This window comes from Mobula hypostoma, chromosome 19 (genome assembly GCF_963921235.1).
Source record: "Mobula hypostoma chromosome 19, sMobHyp1.1, whole genome shotgun sequence".
Classification (NCBI taxonomy): Eukaryota; Metazoa; Chordata; class Chondrichthyes; order Myliobatiformes; family Myliobatidae; genus Mobula; species Mobula hypostoma.
The window spans coordinates 39,068,752-39,087,597 of NC_086115.1; the positions used below are offsets into that span (position 1 = coordinate 39,068,752).

Here is an 18,846-nt window from a genome sequence, read left to right on the forward strand (position 1 = left end):
AAGGTATTTGTAAAATAATTTTGACATTCTGCTCGGGAAACCTTCTGAACTATCCACCATCATCATCTTCTGTGAAGTCTGAAGGATATTCTATGCAGACATTCTGATTGATATGGCCTTTGCATAAATATTTCATTGGGAGGGGCATGTAGTTTAGAACAGTTCAACAGACATTGCCTTTTTAATTTTTATTGTACTTCAGCATTCCAAGTTCTGCCTGAATTTAGATGGTGTCACATGATTTCTGAGCACACTGACACAAGGGAAATATTTTGGCTCAGCCAGGGGTTATCTACAGATTTAATGACAAGTCAGCTATGAGAACCAATTTGTTTTTTTTTGTACTTTGTATAATTTATACCTGTAATTGATATTGAATGTTGGAGAAAATGAGTTGACAATGTAGTTCAGTAACATGGATTATAAAATGTTGGTTTTACAAGTTTGTTGTACAAAGGATTTCAACATCTTGAACACAACTAAACAGGCATAAAAAGCTAAAATGAATGGGTATTGTTTGGATTGAAGAAAGGTGAGAGATGGTATTGATTAATACTATACCTCTAGTTAAATATAACTCTTTTGATTTAGACATACTGAATAGGATCTACTGAAAGTAGAGAATTTAGCATTTGACAGTGACAGTTAATTCCATATATAGATCTCCCAATGTGATATGACAGGTTGTATAAACTTAAGGAAGTAGCCAACTTGCTCTGTCTCCCTGAATTAATCAACTAATTTTGTCCTTCCCTTCGATATTTCAGTGATTCAAGCGCAAGACTCCAATTTGTCCTTTGGCTCCAAAACAAATACAGTTAATGAAGAACAAAGAAATGGGGAAGTAATTATAGAGCTTATCTGTGGTAACATAATCAAATGATTGGGTAGGTAGTCATTGGAAATGAGTGATGTGAATTAGGTTGAAATGGATCAAAGGATCAGTTTGCTCACCACCTCATAATCTTGCCTGGTACCTTAATCAAAAAGAAAATCAATAAATCATAAATTCTCTGATGTTTGAAGCAATATTACATAGTTGGAAAAATCTTCCAAATATTCTCCCATTATTTCTAAGTACTCAAACAACAGGAATTCTGCAGATGCTGGAAATTCAAGCAACACACATCAAAGTTGCTGGTGAATGCAGCAGGCCAGGCAGCATCTCTAGGAAGAGGTACAGTCGACATTTCAGGCCAGTCCTGACGAAGGGTCTCGGCCTGAAACGTCGACTGTACCTCTTACTAGAGATGCTGCCTGGCCTGCTGCGTTCACCAGCAACTTTGATTTCTAAGTACTGCTGTGTTAAAGGTGATATTAATCTTCTCTGTTCCTTTATTTTAAACAGTATCAACTACTCTGCTTGTGAACTAGTGAATTCATTTACTTGAAAACCCACTCAGTCCCATTCTCATGTTCCTGTGCCATAGGCCTACAATATTATTCCTTCAAGTTCCTCTTCAATTCCCCTTTGAATCTGACTGAATCTGTTCCTAACATTTCGAGCAGGCAATAAATTTCATGTCTCACCAGCTCTGTGTGAGTAACTTTGACTTCACATTTCCCTTCTATTCATTGTTCTTCATTCCAGTTAAGTTTTCCCAAGACCTTGAAATGTTTGCCATGGGAATAGTTTCAATCCATTTACTCTGTTAAATTAGTAATAGTCTTGAATGAAATATTCTCTCAAACTTTTTTACTTTACTAAGAACAAACTCAGTTTCTCCTGTCTAACCTTACAATAGAAATGCCTCATTTCTGGAAATTAGTCAGTTCTACATCCTCTCTAGGACCTTACAATCCTCTCAAAGGTATCAGAACTAGACCTGGATATGAATTAATGTAATAGTTCCTTCAGTAATTGATGTTCAACAACACCCACACTTGTGGTATATCCTAGAAAAGACAGGAGCCCCAGAGAAGAGCAATCAATGAAAAATATCTTTTTTGCCACTAGTAGTAAGAAGGATGTTTATACTCCAGAAAGTGGTGTTGGAGAGAGTGTGTGTGAGAAGGGAATTTGCTGCAGGAATCTAGGGTCACAGTGACAAAGATAGGGCAATAAAATAGAAGGAAGCTGAGCAGAGGTAATTCAGTGGAAAGAAGTGTGAAGTGGGGGAGAGTAACATGGAGTAGCATTTTACTATATGCAATACAATATTAAGAGGTCTGCTTGAGCAATGATACTTTTATGGTCTAATAAAAATCCTTAATGACAAGCTTATAAAGTCATAGTTATAGAGCACAGAATCAGACACTTTGACTTACTGAGTCCAATACTGTCCATCAAGCATCTATTTATTCTTTTTATAAAAGAATTCCCTCCATACTTCCATCAATTTTTCCTAGATTCTTCCACCCTCCTGAAAACTTGGACATTTACAGTGGGCAATTAACCCACCAACCTTTTATTCTATAGTAGCAAGACGAAACCAAATAAGGACATTCTATACTAAATAAAACATAAAATGTGCTGATTTATGGGGGGAGATAATTTTTTACAAATTGGTAAAAATAATTACAATTGGAAAGTAACTGAGATGAGAAAGAAACAAAAAATGGGCATCTGATTGTCTGAGTTTAATTACTTTATTTATACACATATTCAAAAAGACAAGTTATTAAAAAAAGTTAGTGTTTGACAGTAAGGTACATCACCAACCATGCACTATATAACAGAAATGATAGAAATACTTGTACAGGTTAATTAAAGCAAGCTCTGAATTAGTGAAAATATACATTCTCAAACATTACACTAATTAAATTTTTTTTGTTACTTATATGTGATCTGGGGCTCTGCACATCCATTCCTTAAGGGTCCTATAAAGAGAAACTTCACTTAAAAGCTTTCATGAAAACAGTTTTAGCCCCAGAGTGGAGAGTGTTAGCTAGATTAAAGATAAGTGCAAATGATTATAAAGATATTATATTTGTCCAATATATGCACAGATGTAGCCAATAATACCAGATTCCTGCAAGAAAGTGAGCTTTCTTTTAACAGCCCTGCAACACTTTCTCAGGATTTATGGTGCAACATATTTATATTGGTTCAATTTCTTTTCTGTTTGCATTCATTATTTGGAAATCAGCAATGCTGGTAAAACCAGCATTCTTCTAATTGGCTATGAGAATGGAAAGGTAATCCATATTTTGGGGTTGCTGTGATCCTTGTGGTGAAGATATTTCATCAGGATTTTGAACCAGCAATGATTAAATATTAGCAATGTGTTTCCAAGTTATGAAGGGGTGTGACTTGAGGGGAACTCTGCAAGAGCTTTTATCCCTTGTGCATCTCTGAGATTGACAGATGTGTTTGTGAATTGTCAAAGCAAGGTGAAATAAATACAGAGCACATTGTAGATGGCATCCATTGCAACCATGGTATGCTAGTAGTAGAAAGACTAAATGGTTAAAATGATTCTGTGCCAATCAAGGGGTCTGATTTATCCTAAATGGGATTGGGCTTCGGCATCTTGAGTGTTTTTGGGAGCTTTACTCAACCAGGCAGGTTGGGACTATACAATTTCACTTCTGATCTGCTCTGTGATGGAAATTCTTTACAGTGTCAGGAGACCGCATTGAAACCCATCTACTTTGTTCACATCTTCTAAGTGACTGGCCCAGTTGAGTTCTAGTCAATAATGATTCATCATTATGGCAAAATATTGACAGAGGAAAACTCAACAAGGGCAGTTCTACCTTTTGTTAGGGAATGGCAGACTCCCGTTAGTTATGATCATTGACTGTCACTTTGTGGTTTGAATATTACCTACCAGGTTATCCGTCTATGCCAATGTGGGTCTTGTTAAGGTACCCACCTGTCATTTTACAGTTCCTAGTATTGGGAATATTTATAATTTGGTAGAGTAAACCTGAAGAACCCCTGTATTTAAACACAAGAAACTCTACTCGTTATGAAAATCCAAGAAACAAGCTACAATTGAAAATCAAGGAACACTTCTCTTGTAGTTTATTCCCACTGAAATAGAAACGAGGTATTTAAACAAAATGGAAATGTAGGACACAGAGGCCTGATGAGATATCATTGTCACCCAATGCTTTGAGATTTAAGAAGGAAACACGGAAGGTGTATAAAACCTAACGAGAGAAAGGAATTCCGATGGTGATTTGCCTACAAGGTACCACAGCCCTCCGCTTTGCTTTGCTCTGCGCCCGGCCCAGCCCACTCACCCACCGGAAGCCGGTTTCCTTCCCTAAGGCAGCGGTAGCAGCAGCATCACAATGCCCGGATGTCACTGTCATGGCGGCTCGTAGTGACCCGCACATTACTTTCATAAAACAACATCGGTAAGGATTTTTCTCCGTATATTTACACAACAAGTCCCCTCGCCGACATTCGGCGGAAGGAGCTGCTCCAATTTCACGCTCGGTTCGGCGCGTCACTCGGGAGGGTGGGAGGGGAAGGTAGGAAAATGTCCGCCGCTGTCAGGTGGGCGGCGGGCGGAGGACGGAGGACGGTTCGGCGCTTAGAGTAAATAGTGCGGCGGTTTGACGCCGGTGGTTCCGTCGATGTCTCGGAGCTCTCACCGTTCTTATCTTTCAAGGCGCTCGTCTGTGATCTCAAGGTGCTGGTTGTAAAGAAATTACACGAGGCTGCTTTAAACACGGGTGGGTGTATCCGTCCGCCATTTTGATGGCGAAGAAATAGATTTCTATTCGATCGCGGCCTGGGGTCCACTACCGACACACAGCTGGGTTCCTGCTTCAGGGTGATGGCTGGTGTACAGTGCTTTCTTTTCCTCTGTAGATCGGTAGAATACCACCTGAGCAGGCACGGACCTATAGTCTCTTTGCCTTGTAAGTGGACGAGTCTGAATTGTACTTAAGCAGGACATCTTGTCAGTTTAAAATCTGCTTGTTGGTTCTTTGCCCAAGACTTGTCTCGAAGTCCGATTGTACACTTTGGGCAGTGGTTTAAGGCACTTGAACCGTGGTTTTGTTTCTTCTGTGAACTTTAGTTGAGTTTTCACGAAATTTATTTTTTTGTAACTTCTGTTGTAAATTCGTAGAGTTTTGTAACTTCGTTAGTTTGCGGCAGGAAATCCGACTTTGGCTCTATGACAGTGAGGCATTTGTCCCGTGTTTAAAAATATCATGATTACCTGTCACAATAATGTAAATAAGTAATTTTGATGACATCATATCGTCTAAAACTAGTATCTTAAGGTGTTTACGTGCTGTGCATTTATATTGTTATTGCAGTGTTTTATGAATTTTGACATAGTGAAATGAATGGATTTATGTTGCCCTTCAATTTTTTTTCTAAAAGGAAAATGGTTGACATTCCTAGTTACGTTTATTGTGATACACACAAGTTTGTCAATTCATGTGGCAGTTTCAGGTTAAAATTGTCTTGGTGCATCCTATTGAGCATCACTTTAATTTCCTAATGGCAAGTGAATCTTCACCTTTTCCACTTTTTTCCCATTTGATATTTAGAACATAAAATAGTGGAGATCAATACTTACGCAAAGGAAATCATCTCCAAGTTATTGTTCTTCACTTTAGAACACTTCTAGTGTGCTACTTGCCACCCTGTATTTTCATCAAATTATCAGGGAAATTCGGTTACCTTGCTCCATGGGTGATTGGAACTTGACCTACAATAATTCCTGATTGAGTAGTAGAAACCAACAAAAATTAAGGGCAAAATAGATATTAAGAGTAAATAAAGAAATATAAGAATGGATTCCACAGATTTCTAAGTTTGACACAGAAAGCTGAAGCAGCAAAGATGAGTGTTCATCTTAGAATATAAGTCAAGGAAACTGGTAATCAGGAGGTGGCTTTGACTTTAAACAAATATTTTGAATTTGTCTTTATGGTATATGTCATTAAAATCACCCATTAGTAGAGAATCCAGAACCAAATCAGAGGAACTTGAAATAATTGCTGTCACTGGTGGAAAGCTACCAGGCAAAATAACAGGAGGAAAGGCTGATAAATCTCCTGCACCTGATAGTTAACATTCTAGGGTCTTAGGATTGTGGGTGGAGACAATGCAATTGCATTGGCTGTGATCGTTCAGAGTTCTCTATTGTTTGGAAAGCTAGAGTGGATTGGAAATTGTGAATATATTCAAAAAAGCTAGTTAACCCAACAGGCATATTTAGGAATATGCTAACTTTCATTTTTAGGGAAGTGGTGGTAGTACATCTAAAATGTTGTAATAGAATTGTGTCAGCAGGGTTTTATGAGAGGAAAATAGTGATTGACAGATTTAATAGCCCTCTTTTGAAGATGTAATGAAGAGGGAGGATAAGAGAAGAAGTAGAGGGAATGTATTTAGATTCACAAAGACATTTGATAAGAGGCCACAGAAGATTATTGCACATAGCAAGAGCTAGTCAGAGTTGGGATAACTTGATACCATAGATAGAGGTTGTTTAAATATCATGGTTAGTCCATTCATATGAATGAGTCAGATCCAGAGAGGCAAGCTGTAACAACCGTAGTACCACAGGAACTGGTGCTACAGCCTTGGCTATTTACAATCCGTATTTGTGCATTGCATATGAACCAAATGTATGGTTATCAAGTTGCTGGTCAAAGAAATGTGGGGAAATAAGTGGCGGGCATAATGCAACCTACAAGAAGGTTAAGGTAGGAGCCAAAAATTAAGCAGAAGGATTTTCAGTTGGGAAATGTGAGGTTATCCACCTGAGTATGTAGAATTTGAAAAACAGAATATGGAAATGCTGCTGCATAGAGAGATCTGGGTGTCCTTGTACAAGAAGCACAGAATTAATATAGAAATACGGTGCCTTTTTTTTTCCTAGCATGGCACTGTCTAATCTGAGAGGGCATAATTTTAAGGTGATTGGAGGAAAGTAAAGTGGGGGGGGGGTTGTTAGGATTTTTTACTCGGTGTTAATTTCGTGGAATGCACTGCTGGGGTGTTGGTTGAGGCAGACACATTAGGAACATTTAAGAGACTCTTAGGCACATGGATGAAAGAAAAATGGAAGGCTATTTTGGAGGGAAGGGTTAGATTGATCTTGGAGTGGGTTAAAATATCAGCAAAATCATGGGCAGAAGGGCCTTTTGTACTTTTCTATATAAATATAGAAAGTAAATTGAATATTACTCTTTACTGCAATGTAGTGAAATCTTGCTGCAACTGTATAGGATGTTGATAAGACTGCACTAGGAGAAATGTATAGTTTTTCCTTCTTTTAAGAAGAAAAAATACTTGCATTAGAGAATACTTGTCCAGAGAAGGTTCGTCAAGTAGATGTTTGGGATGAGCAGGTTACCTCGTGAGTAAAAGCTATATAAGTTGCACCTCTGCCCATTGCAATTAATAAGGAGAGGACACCTTTGTGGAAAAACTTGACATTCTGTTTTTCAGTCCACAAAATCCTTTGTAGAATTGGGAACATAAATCCTAAAAAGTCAGTTGCCGATTTAAGATTTGGAAGAATTGCTTTCTTGAGACTTCTTTCTGACTGTAGATGTTTTTACTCCGGAGAGCTGTGGGGATTGATCATTGATTGCATTCAAAGCTAAAATATTTTTTTGTAAAGAAGAAATTTGCAATTTATTAAAGTCAGGGAGGGGGTGAGAAGGAAAATAACGATATGTTGGAGAAACTCAACTGGTCCAGTGGGAGCCATGAAGACAGAAATGGCGTTAATGTTTCAGATCTTTCATGACAGTGATTCATAAATGCAAATTACTTCATTATTCCAGGTCCTGAGTGGTAAGTTATTTCCAGCTCTTTTACAGTTTAAGTCAATAAAAACATTAGCCATATCTATGATTATTTAAAGAAATCAGTGAAACATGAAGAATATTACACTTCAAAAGCACTGCATTTTGTTTCAATACAATTTAATGCATAGTCTCTTTAAAATATTAATGTTAACTTATGCATTTAAGAGTTTTGGGGGTCAGTATTAAGATATTTCACAGTTATGTCTGAGGAATGCGTGAAGAAGCTGGATATAGGATAAGCTGGCAATATTTCATGTGTCGCAAAAAAGTAAGAAAATAATTACAGCAGAAGCAGATTTAGAAATAAAGTTCTGATTATGGTAAAGGGGGCCATGATCTCTCCACGTTGGGGTTATTAAAGATTTTCTCTTAATTGTTCAAAGTCTTGGTCTTGGATTCCTAGAGAAAGCCAATGGTTACTGCTTCCTTTGTAATTGCCAATTTTATTTTTTGATGTACATTTTGGGCAGTTGAATTCTTGCATCTCACTCTGGTTGGAAGGACAGGTTGCAGAAACCTATTTAAAGAAGACCCTAAATGACCAGCACTTCTGCATTTCAGAATGTGGCACAGATTGTGTTATTGCTTCAAAGGACAGCACTTACTGAACTGTGCACAAAGATTTAACAGGTTCTGTGATGTTGATAAACTCACTGGTGTGTTGTTTGTTTTGGTGCCATCTGTGGGGAACCTGTGGAATTCCAGAAGATAAAATCTGAAAGTAGCTATTTGAATTTCAGTTGGAATATAGGAATGACGGCGCATACACAATATTTTCTGTTTGAGGGCCAGAGAGGTGGTGCAGTTAATATAGTTTAGTTCATGTGAAAATCTTTCTTTGTTCAATGCAAACTTAAGATTTTCACTATTTTCACAGCAAGAATATAGTGCATAAAAGATCTTGTTGCTTCACTGAGAGTGTGATGATTACAGCCTTCTGAGTACTTCTAAGCTAGATGAAGTAGAGCGTCCAAGGACATGACCATTCATTAATTGTAAAAATGTACATAAAGCCAGCGTAATCAAACTTTTAAATGCAATACTGATCAGTTTAGTTAGATTCAGTTATTCCAGTTCCTGGACAAAGTACATCTGATCCTTACCTTAAGAAAGATGTGTTGGCCTTGGAAAGCAAACCAGATTCACAAGAAGGAAACCTGGTTTACATCAAGTTAAATTACAAATTTAAAATTAAAGCTTTCTGGAATTGGAAGATTTGAGATTTTTGAACGCTTTCAAAATAGGAAAATGAAATGGGTAAATGAGAAGTTGTGACTGTAGACATGGGGAAAGATGTTTAAAATTTTAGCCAAGGATTTTTGAGAATGAAATTAGGGAAGCAAGGATGGAAATTTGGTACTCTTTCACAAACCGTAGTTATTAGGTTAAAAGCAACACATAAAATGCTGGAGAAACTCAGCAGGTCAGGCAACATCTAAGGAAATGAATGAAAAGTCAACGTTTTGGATTGAGGCCCTTCTTCAGGACTGGAGAGGAAAGGAGAAGATGCCAGAATAAAAAAGTTGGGGAGGGGGGAAGGAGAATAGCTAGAATGTGATAGGTGAAGACAGGTTTTTTTAAAAAAAAAGGGTAAAGGGCTAGAGAGGAAGGAATCTGACAGGCGAGATGAGTAGAACATAGGAGAAAGGGAAGGAGGAGGGGACCCAGGGAGAGATGGTAATAAGGAGAGAAGTGCTTTGACCAGTGGCCAATCTGGACATCAACGTTTTGAGAGGAGGGGACTTCAGTTAAGTCCACTGCCCAAGGATAAAAGGCAGCAGCAGGCCACTGCAGCAAAAAATAGAGCTTTGACCAGTGACCAATTGGTATTTTGGATTGATTAGCAAGAACAAATTAAAGGAAGGCAGGGGCAGTTGCAGTGGCCATCGTCAGAGTGGACATAGAATAGTGATCTTAAGGCTTTAGCTTTTTGAGGCTTCAGTCAGAGAAAGCCAAGGAAAGAAAGGCTTAAGTTTTTTTTGTTCTCTTCTTTATATCTGCTCAGCTAAGACAGTGTGGATCACAGGCAGGATAGTGGAATGCTCCTCTTACAGGATGTGGGAAGGCAGGGAGACCTCTAGCGACCCTGACGACTACAGCTGCAAGGAGTGCATCCAGCTGCAGCTTCTAACAAACCACATTAAGGAGTTGGAGGTGGAACTAGATGAACTCTGGATTATTTAGGAGGTTGAGTGGTTGATAGATAGGACAAAAAGAGAGAGAGTTACACCCAAGGTGCAGGACAAAGGAAACTGGGTGACGGGAAGGGGAAAAGAGGTTAACGAGTCAGTGCAGAGTATCCCTCTGGCCATCTTCCTCAACAACACTGTCGAGGTGGGCGGTGGGGGGGGGGGGGGTGGAATGACCTGACAGAGAAAGTCAGTGTTCAGGTCTCTGACACTGTTGCTCAGAAGGGAATGGGGGAAAAGAGGCACATTGTGGTGATGGGGGAAGAGACAGGAGGTTCTAAGGGTGAGGTTGAGATCCCCGGATGGTATGTTGCTTCCCAGGTGTCAGGGTCCAGGATATCTCGGATCATATCCTTAGTGGGAGGGTGAACAGCAAGAGTTTCTGGTCCATGTAGGTATGAATGGCATGGGTAGGATGAGTGATGAGGTTCTGCATAGGGAGTTCGGGGAGCTGGGTGCTAAGTTATAGAGCAGGACCTCCAGGGTTGTGATCTCAGGATTGCTACTGGTCCCATGTGCTAATGACACCAGAACTAATGGCCTCCAACTTACAATTGGTCTCACCAATGTAGAGGCTGCATTGGGAACACCGGACAAAATAGATGACCCCAGCAGATTTGCAGGTGAAGTGTTGCCTCACTTGGAAGGAGTGTTTGGGGCCCTGAATGGAGGTGAGAAAGGTGGTATATGGGCAGGTGTAGTACTTTGGTCATTTGCAGGGTTAAGTCCCTGAAAGGAGATTAGTGGGGAGGGATGAATGAACAAGGAAATGATCCCTTGAAAGTGGGGCGGCGGGGCGGAAGATAAAAATATGTTTGGTGGTAGGATCCTGTTTCTACAATTGATTGTCATGGAAAGGAAAGCCGCATCCTTGGAACGGGATGCTGGACCGTAGGTTGTTAATTTTTACTGTTTATAGAACTTTGTGAGTGTGGGATAAAGACCAAGATGCATGGAGTGTTGGCAATGGCTCACAGAGTGAATTGACCTTGACTTGCTCCAAAAAATACAAATTGGATCAAAGCACAGGCTAGGTGTTAACTAAATCAATTTCTGTATTTTTTGTGTTTAACTGGCTATGTGTAAGTTGCTGTAAGTATTAGCAGTTCAACTGCAAGTTCTAAGCTGATATCTAAAGTTTTACTTTCAGGGCTTCAAATTCCTGCATTTATTATTATTTTTGGTTAAGTATATTCAAATTAATTGCAGTGCATAAGAATACCACAGTAGCTGTTCGTTAGAATTGTTTGCTGTGCAGCAGATTCTGTTCTTTGTACGCTATCTGAATTTGTAATTTCTTTTTGTATACTTTACAGAACTAAATTCTGAAGATGAAACTCTTTTGAGAAGGCATCTGACAAGTATCCAATGTGTTCATGTTCCCCAACTATTCAGTCTGACAAGAAATTTTGTACACTAATGAAGCACCGACTCATTGATACAAATACTAAGAGTTGTAGAAATAAATTAAGTATGCCAACAAGGAAGCTTTCACAGAAAGACAAAGGAATTATAGCGCAAAGACTTGCACAAGTTTCATTTGCGCCTTCACTAACCTTGAATAAACGTTTGAACAAGCAGCTTTGGCAGGAGTTGAAATTCAAACTTGAAAATGCAAAAGTTGTTTTGACAAGGTTAGATGTGGAAAAGATATCTTCAGATTTCCATGGGAGTCAAAGTAAAATATCACTGCATAGATGCCAGACTGCAAGAAAATCTTTCAGGAAAGGCACTAAAGCTCAAGTGGATTGTCAAGTTAATTCTTTTAATGATGTTTCTGGTAACAGTTCGTTGGGTGAGTCATCTAAACCCGAGGAGACAGCAAAAGCTGTAAAAATTCTGCGTTTCAACTGTGGGAAATGTAACGATGGTACTGAATACAACCCAAAGCAATTATTAAAACATTATCAGGAATTTCATGCTACAGATTTGCCTGTATATCCCTGTGAACTGTGCGATTTTACTGCAAATGATTTCCAGACACTAAGCCAACACAGACTGAAGCATCGTACCCCTCTTCTGAAATGTGAAGTTTGCCGTGATGGTAAAATGTATACTTTGCAAGAGTTGACAAAGCATTTAAATTGGAAACATGGTGTAAATGGCAATTTTCGTTGTGAAAAGTGCAGGTTTTCTACAAAAGATCAGGGCACGTTTATTCAGCATATCCATAGACATGATGTGATCCAGTACAAATGTGGCAAATGTGAACATGTGAGTTACACAAAAGGTGAGTTTCAAAGACATCTTGTTGTACATACGGGATCTTTTCCTTTCTGTTGCCAGTACTGTAACTATGGGGCAACACGGAAGGACTATATTATAAAGCACATTAATGCTGTCCATAAGGGCCTGGCTGAAGGTGGCAACTCCAAACCACAAGTGGAGCAGTGTCAAAAAGGAAAAGTGAAGAATTCACTGGGTCTGAAACTTGTCCTGAAAAGGTACAAAAGTGGGGTGACTCGGAAAGTGCAATGGAAGAGGAAAAAGCAAGTTCAACATTTGTTAACTGCAAAGGATAATGCTAAGAAATCTGGTGCAACAAAGGAGCTCAGTCACCCAGTACCACAATCTCTTCCAGACTTAGATCCATGTCTGAGTGAAGCAATAATTAGTTCAAAAGATAATGATGTTAAGAAAGATGAAATCTGGGGACCGAAGCCAGTAGCTCTAACTAGTCTTCCACTAAAGAGAACAGAAGCAGCTGCCTCTAATCAAATATCTAGAAAGATATTGCCATCTAAGACTTGTAGAGTGATATTAAAGAACAATAAATTGTCTGTGCCACCTAATTACAGTGTTCATTTTATGGGTTTAAAAGTAGTAAATGGCAGACAGCATTTATTAATTAAGCTAAGACCCACAAAAAACCAAACATTAAATGCTTCAAATTCTCAAACCGAAGCCAACAGTGACAATTTGTTACATTTGCCTAAGGATGCAGGAAATTCAAATGTTGGTTTATCTGATACAAATGCTTCTGGTGCAGATACGCACTGTATTAGATTATCAGATTTCTTCACCAGTCAACCTCGCACATTCTTGGTAAAAGACCTTTCTATGGAATCAAAATTGGAGACATCTGTATCACAGACGGTGTCTCATGTAGTACCTACCATTATAAATAGTAAATTTACTCAGGTTAAGACAGAGCCATTGATTGCAGGAATGAATTCAGCACAAACAGGCAATCTGTTATTGCCATCATCTTCAGTGCATCTGGCTGAGACTGCAGTAAATAAGGACATGCCAGAGACTCAAGTTATGCAAAAAATCCCAGCTCTGGAAAAAGCTTCAGTTCCAAGTAATTGTTCATCTCCGACATTTGTAACTTCAGCCAACATCCAGACTGATTCAAAATCTTTGCAGTGCTTGTATGATGAGCAGATGTCCAAGGGAAAAGAGTTAGATTGTGATACTTCCTTACGATTCAAAAGAGGTACCCATTTGCCTTTAATTCACAATTATGCTAAGGTGGATATTTCTGATTCAAAACAATCTGGTGTTTCAGTACAGGATGATACAAAATCACTGTCATCAGAAATCGTTCAAGAATCAAACCCTGGGCAGCCACACAAGGTAGCAGCTGGAATAGCTTCAACTGATATTTCACCTTCGAGTGAATTGTGTATCAGTACTCCTTCACAGTCAGATGCGTTCCAAAAATCAAGTGTTCAGGGTTTGAATGAATTTAATTCACCTATACTTCTCCAGATGCTGAAACCTTCTGAAGTTGTTAATGGAACTTCAGAGAGCATATTTGTGACATCAAAAGATAGTCAGGTGATAATGTCAGATGTAGAATATACAGGTTCTCATTCAAATTCTAGTTTCTTTTTTACCTCTGCTGAACTGGGATCTGAAACTCTAAGCTTTAAACATGATGAGACCTGTGATAATATTGTGATTGAAAACTCGATTGATTCTAGGACTACAGCAATAAAAGATGACATTGCTTTGGAACAAACCAGTTCCTGTCCAATTAATGTAAAAGATTCAAATAGAGGTAATCATGAATCTTGTTTGCTCAATTTGAATAACATGCCTCATACAAAGACAGGCAAATGTGAGTCTGAAGCATTAAAGAGGGATTGTGGAAAAGAATTTGGAAATGATTGTGAAATACTAATTGTGAGAAATTATTCAGCAGTGCAGAAAAAATGTGAACTTGGGAACAATAACAGTAATTGGTCCTCTTCAACAGAATGGACAACTTGTTCTGAAGGAAATGGTAATTTTGAAAGTACTGAAGAAGCCAGATCAATGTCTGCTGATTGTGCAAGTTCACAAAGAGTTCTGGATTTCTGTGGATCAAATAGCCTGAGTAATGTGAGTGTAGAGAAGATGGACTGTCACATCGAAGATAACATCAGTCATAATGTTTCTGCAGAAGATACTTTGGAAGAACAAGCTAGTGAATGTGTTCGCAGTAAATCACCAATAATGCCTAGAATCACATCTGTGTTCTCACTACAGAGTGGGGATGGAATGAGTTGCTTGGCTCCTGAGGAAAATCAAATGTTACTTGATGCATTGAAGGCCCCTTCTTTACTTGGTGTTGAATCTCCTTGCATTGAATCACAGTGTCCAAAAAGTAGTTGTCTAGAGGAACAAAATAGTACACGTAATGCAGAAATCAAATCTGATGTGCATAATTATTCTCTTACAAATAACACTTTGCCCATGCAGTTGTACTCTGTAGATGATGAAAGTAATAGTTCTGTTGTAAACAGTGAATGTATTGAAGAGAGAAATATGCCGTTGAATGTGTCTCCACCTGTATCCAGAAGTTGCATGCAGCCAAATGTTGAAAAGTTGAACACAGTGTTAAAGACTCATTCTGATGAAATAATCAATCAACAGTTAATAAAAGATGGAATTCGCACTAGTGCATATGGGAATAGTAACTCTGTTAAGGCACCTGTGACACTTCTGGGCCCACTCCAACTTGCTGGTATCTCTAAGCCTGTTTTAGTTCAACCATCACAGAAAGGTTCCGCAGTCCCTTTACATTTGGCAAAACAATCCAGACTACAAATGGTATCCAGGGGTGCAGTTTCACAAACAAAAGTTGTGACTCGAAATTCTACTAACCTAACAGATAAGGGGCCTGGTTTGATACTTACATTTAGTAATGGAACACTTGGTGCAGTCGCTAGCATTGTTTGTGGGAGCAATCCTATACCGGATAGTGGAAATAGTTGTGTACAAGGGCAAATCCCAGTCTCTGACAGTGTCCAACAAAATACATGTTCATTAACTAGTGATTCCAGAATAGTTGATATGGAGACTGCTTCCAAAGACCCTTTGTATAAAGGTCTTGTTTCTGCAGTGTTTGATCATCATTCTTATGCAAGACTTGCTGATCCTAATAACAACCATGGAACAGAAAATGGTTCAGTAAATATGAATGGTCAAGGTCAAAATTTGATCAGTGGATCCTCTGTATCAAGTAATTTGGTGTCAGCTGTATTGAGACAAGGCACTATATTGGAAGATGTGAATATAGAAAGAGATAAAAATACAGAGCATGTATCAAGCCAGAAAACTGTTTTGTTTCAGTGCCTTATGCAGAAGAAAACTGCTGGAGTCAACAGTGAAGATAATGTGGCAAATGCTGGTTCAGCATCTGAAGAAAATGGGCCTCATCAAAAGAAAATTTTGTTGAGATTTGTTAAAAGTTCTAACGGAGAGTCGGCCATGAAGGACAACCAGTCACAAAAAAATTCATTGTCGCTCCATGATGGTGCTGTAGGTAACTTAATTACACCTTTACAGCAATCTGGTCAGGCTGTGATGTTGACTAGTGGCTCTCAATGTATCCTGCTACCGGTCAATAAACCTGTATCCTCAAGTACAGCAAACCTTAGCGTCCCACTCCAAATCAGTTCTCGGCCTTCTCTTAAACTTCCTGTTACACCAATTGCCAGAGGTTCATCAGTTCGCTTTATTGAGAAAAGAAATACAAATAAAGGCACTTCTCTCACTCCACAGAGATCTACAGCCAGATCAACCAGCATATGGGATAATGAGAAATCAGATGAACTGTGGGAACCACGGAAGTCATGTAACGAGAAGCTTGTATGTCGGTACAGCAAAAGACTGAAACGAAAGTTAGAAAATTCTGAAAAATCATCAAAAGCAATAACCAGTAGCTTTAGTGAATTTGAAGAAACTGAAGAGATAGAATTAAGTAAGTCTCTTGAATTTAGTAACATAAATGGCTCTGGTGGAACTGTGCAAACCCTAAGACTTGTACCTTTTGATCATGGTCAGCTTGTTAAATGTCCAAGAAGAAACCAACCTGTGATAGTACTTAATCACCCAGATGCAGATGTTCCTGAAGTAAATAATGTCATGAAGACCATTAAGAAGTGTAAAGGGAATGTTCTCAAGGTAGTTTTATCAAAAAGAACCATTGGTGCTTTGTTGCATTCTTATAACGGTAATGAAGCAACTGCAAATGGTTTCCTTATCAACCAGTGCAAAAAGGTGAAACCAGTGAGCCCTGTGAAAGAAAGGTATGTACTGAAGTTAAAGCTAAAAAAGACTAGTAAGAATAACTACCAGATTGTGAAAACAGTTTCAAATAAAGCCATTGAAGCTAGATTCAGTTGCTGGTTTTGTGGTAGGATATTTGATAATCAGGAAGAATGGGTGGGCCATGGTCAACGACATTTAATGGAGGCAACAAGGGACTGGAATACCTTGGTTTGAAAGTTGATTAAATGTTAGGTAGGGGTAAAAATTGAAAATTCTGTCAGGACTAATTATTTGTATATATGTCTAGTTTGCGCTGGTACATGATTTACAGTGCAAATATGCTTTGAGGGAAAGTTCTGGAATCTTTGTGGGAGATGAATATTCAAAAAGGAATGTGCTATATGATTCTTAGGTTTCGAACTGCTTCAGTAGCAGTCCTGGCACATTGATACTTAGTCTAAATAACACTAATTAAATAAATTCACTTACAAAATCTCTGCAGGAAATTTGCCTCTTTTGGTGGCTTTCTGCTTTGTTCTAAAAAATCCTTAAAGGCATATTGCTGTTTTGTGGTGTAGGTTTTTATTACCTTTGTGATAGTCAAGGATGTTGCTAATGTAAAAATGGTTCAAATAAATATCATTTGATCTAATTACCTACAACTTCCAACACAATTTGTGTTGGTCTCCAGCAAAGACAATCATTTTTACTTCTAACTGTTTTTACTATATGATAAGGATGATGAAAAATAATTTTTTAAGGTTTTTTTTTAGATTTAAAACAGTGGGGTCTCAATTTTTAGCTTTCCTGTTTTTCTATGCAGCCAAATGTAATAACATTTAGTTTTTAATTTCATACCTGTATTTATTGTCCTTCATGTATCATGCAATGAGGGTAAGGAGTACATTTGGAATTAGACAAGTATTTAGTGTCTCTCAGATTCATTATTATAAATCAGAGTTCCATGTCTGCATCACATTGACACCAAATAATTCTCAGGAACTCTACTGTAGGGGGACAAGTCATTACGTAAGGCAGGGAACTCTTGTAAACCCCCAATGCTGATTTGCTGCACTCTAATAATCTTAAACCAAGTTTGGGGAGAGGTACTATTAAGATTTTTCACTTTCAGGTTAAATCGGAAAAAGTAGATGGAGTCTTGGGAACGTTTTGCATCTGCAACTTTTGCTTGGTGGTAGATAATTGGGTGTGTCAACTGTGAAGGTTAATTGCAGGACTGTGAAAAGAGAGGAAGCTAGGTGAAGTTGTCTATCTTTCAAATACCACTGAGCAGAAGGCTTTCTGTTTGCTGTTCTGATTTGGATCCAAGATATTGAATTCAATCTGAAGTACTGTATTGAGATCTGAAATGCTACTAAGATCAGATTGCTGCAGATTTCAGAAACCCTTGGCAAGGAGGCACAGAGAGGTTTGCAGATTTCTATCTTGAATTAGAAGATGCTCATTATGGGATATCTGAATGAAAGATGTGTAAACCTTAAATCATTTTTAAATATGCAAATTAATATGGATGTAGTATATTTTGACAAGCAGGTTTTATTTTTAAATTAGTCCTTTTAGTAGTTTTCCTTCTCAGCTGTGAGCAAGTGAAAACCAGTGCAATGGCAGAATTTATGTTATTGAATACAGAAATTGTTGAACAATCGGTGAGTTTCAGTTCGTGTTTCTACCACTCCTGCGTTTGCATGAAGGTACTAGAAGTTTTCAAGGATCATTTTATTGAAGGGGCAGTATTATTAGAAGTGTTCTATTTTTCTACTTAAATGCAACAGCAAACCTACTCTGAAGAAATCTTGTTTAATAGCAAAGTATAATGGCAGACATTTATGTAATGTTAATAACTTGGGTTATATTTTACAATTTATTCACATTGTAAAGAATTAATGTAATTCATACGTTCAAAAGTTATTTAACTGTATGACTGACAAGGAAATGTATTAATTTTTTTAAAAGCTTTCCTTAGTTTTTGTTATAATTTTAAATAAACCATTGCTTACTGAACCTGTAATTGCTTTCTGATTTGCTTGTGTATTGGAAGTGAATTTAAGAACATTCCAAGTAACCAATTTCAAAACCTTTAATCCTTTTACGTTTCATAGCTGTTCACTTCCAGTGTTAGGTTCTTTCTTTCAGAATCGGCTTTTACAAATGTATACTATTTTTGAATACATGTACATTTACTTTAGAAATAAAAAATAATTTTAATGTTTCTGTCTCAACTGGCCACTTTGTTACAAAATACAATAACATCAGTTATTGGGATTTCAGAATTATAAACTGCTCCATTGTAAAATTAGCTGTATCACTGTACACTGTACAATTGTGCATACAATGTTTAAGGTTAAGATATCTAGGAACAAAATATTATGGATGCTATCTCTGTAAATCTACAGACACTTGTCTGGTTAGGCAGCAT

The 18,846-nt window shown here is 38.0% G+C and overlaps 1 protein-coding gene across 5 annotated transcripts; it reads left to right on the forward strand.

The window, feature by feature from the left end:
• Positions 1-4,223: 4,223 nt before the first annotated feature.
• On the forward strand, positions 4,224-18,846 carry LOC134358984 (zinc finger protein 518A). Of its 5 annotated transcripts, none has more exons than XM_063071736.1 (2): positions 4,224-4,308; positions 11,243-18,846. In XM_063071736.1, exon 2 carries the CDS (start codon positions 11,295-11,297, stop codon positions 16,641-16,643), a length of 5,349 nt encoding a protein of 1,782 aa, XP_062927806.1. In that variant the 5' UTR covers positions 4,224-4,308; positions 11,243-11,294; the 3' UTR covers positions 16,644-18,846. The 5 variants fall into 5 exon arrangements, with proteins under 5 accessions (XP_062927806.1, XP_062927808.1, XP_062927807.1 ...); XM_063071738.1 differs by lacking the exon at positions 4,224-4,308 and adding an exon at positions 4,456-4,586; XM_063071737.1 differs by lacking the exon at positions 4,224-4,308 and adding an exon at positions 4,463-4,629.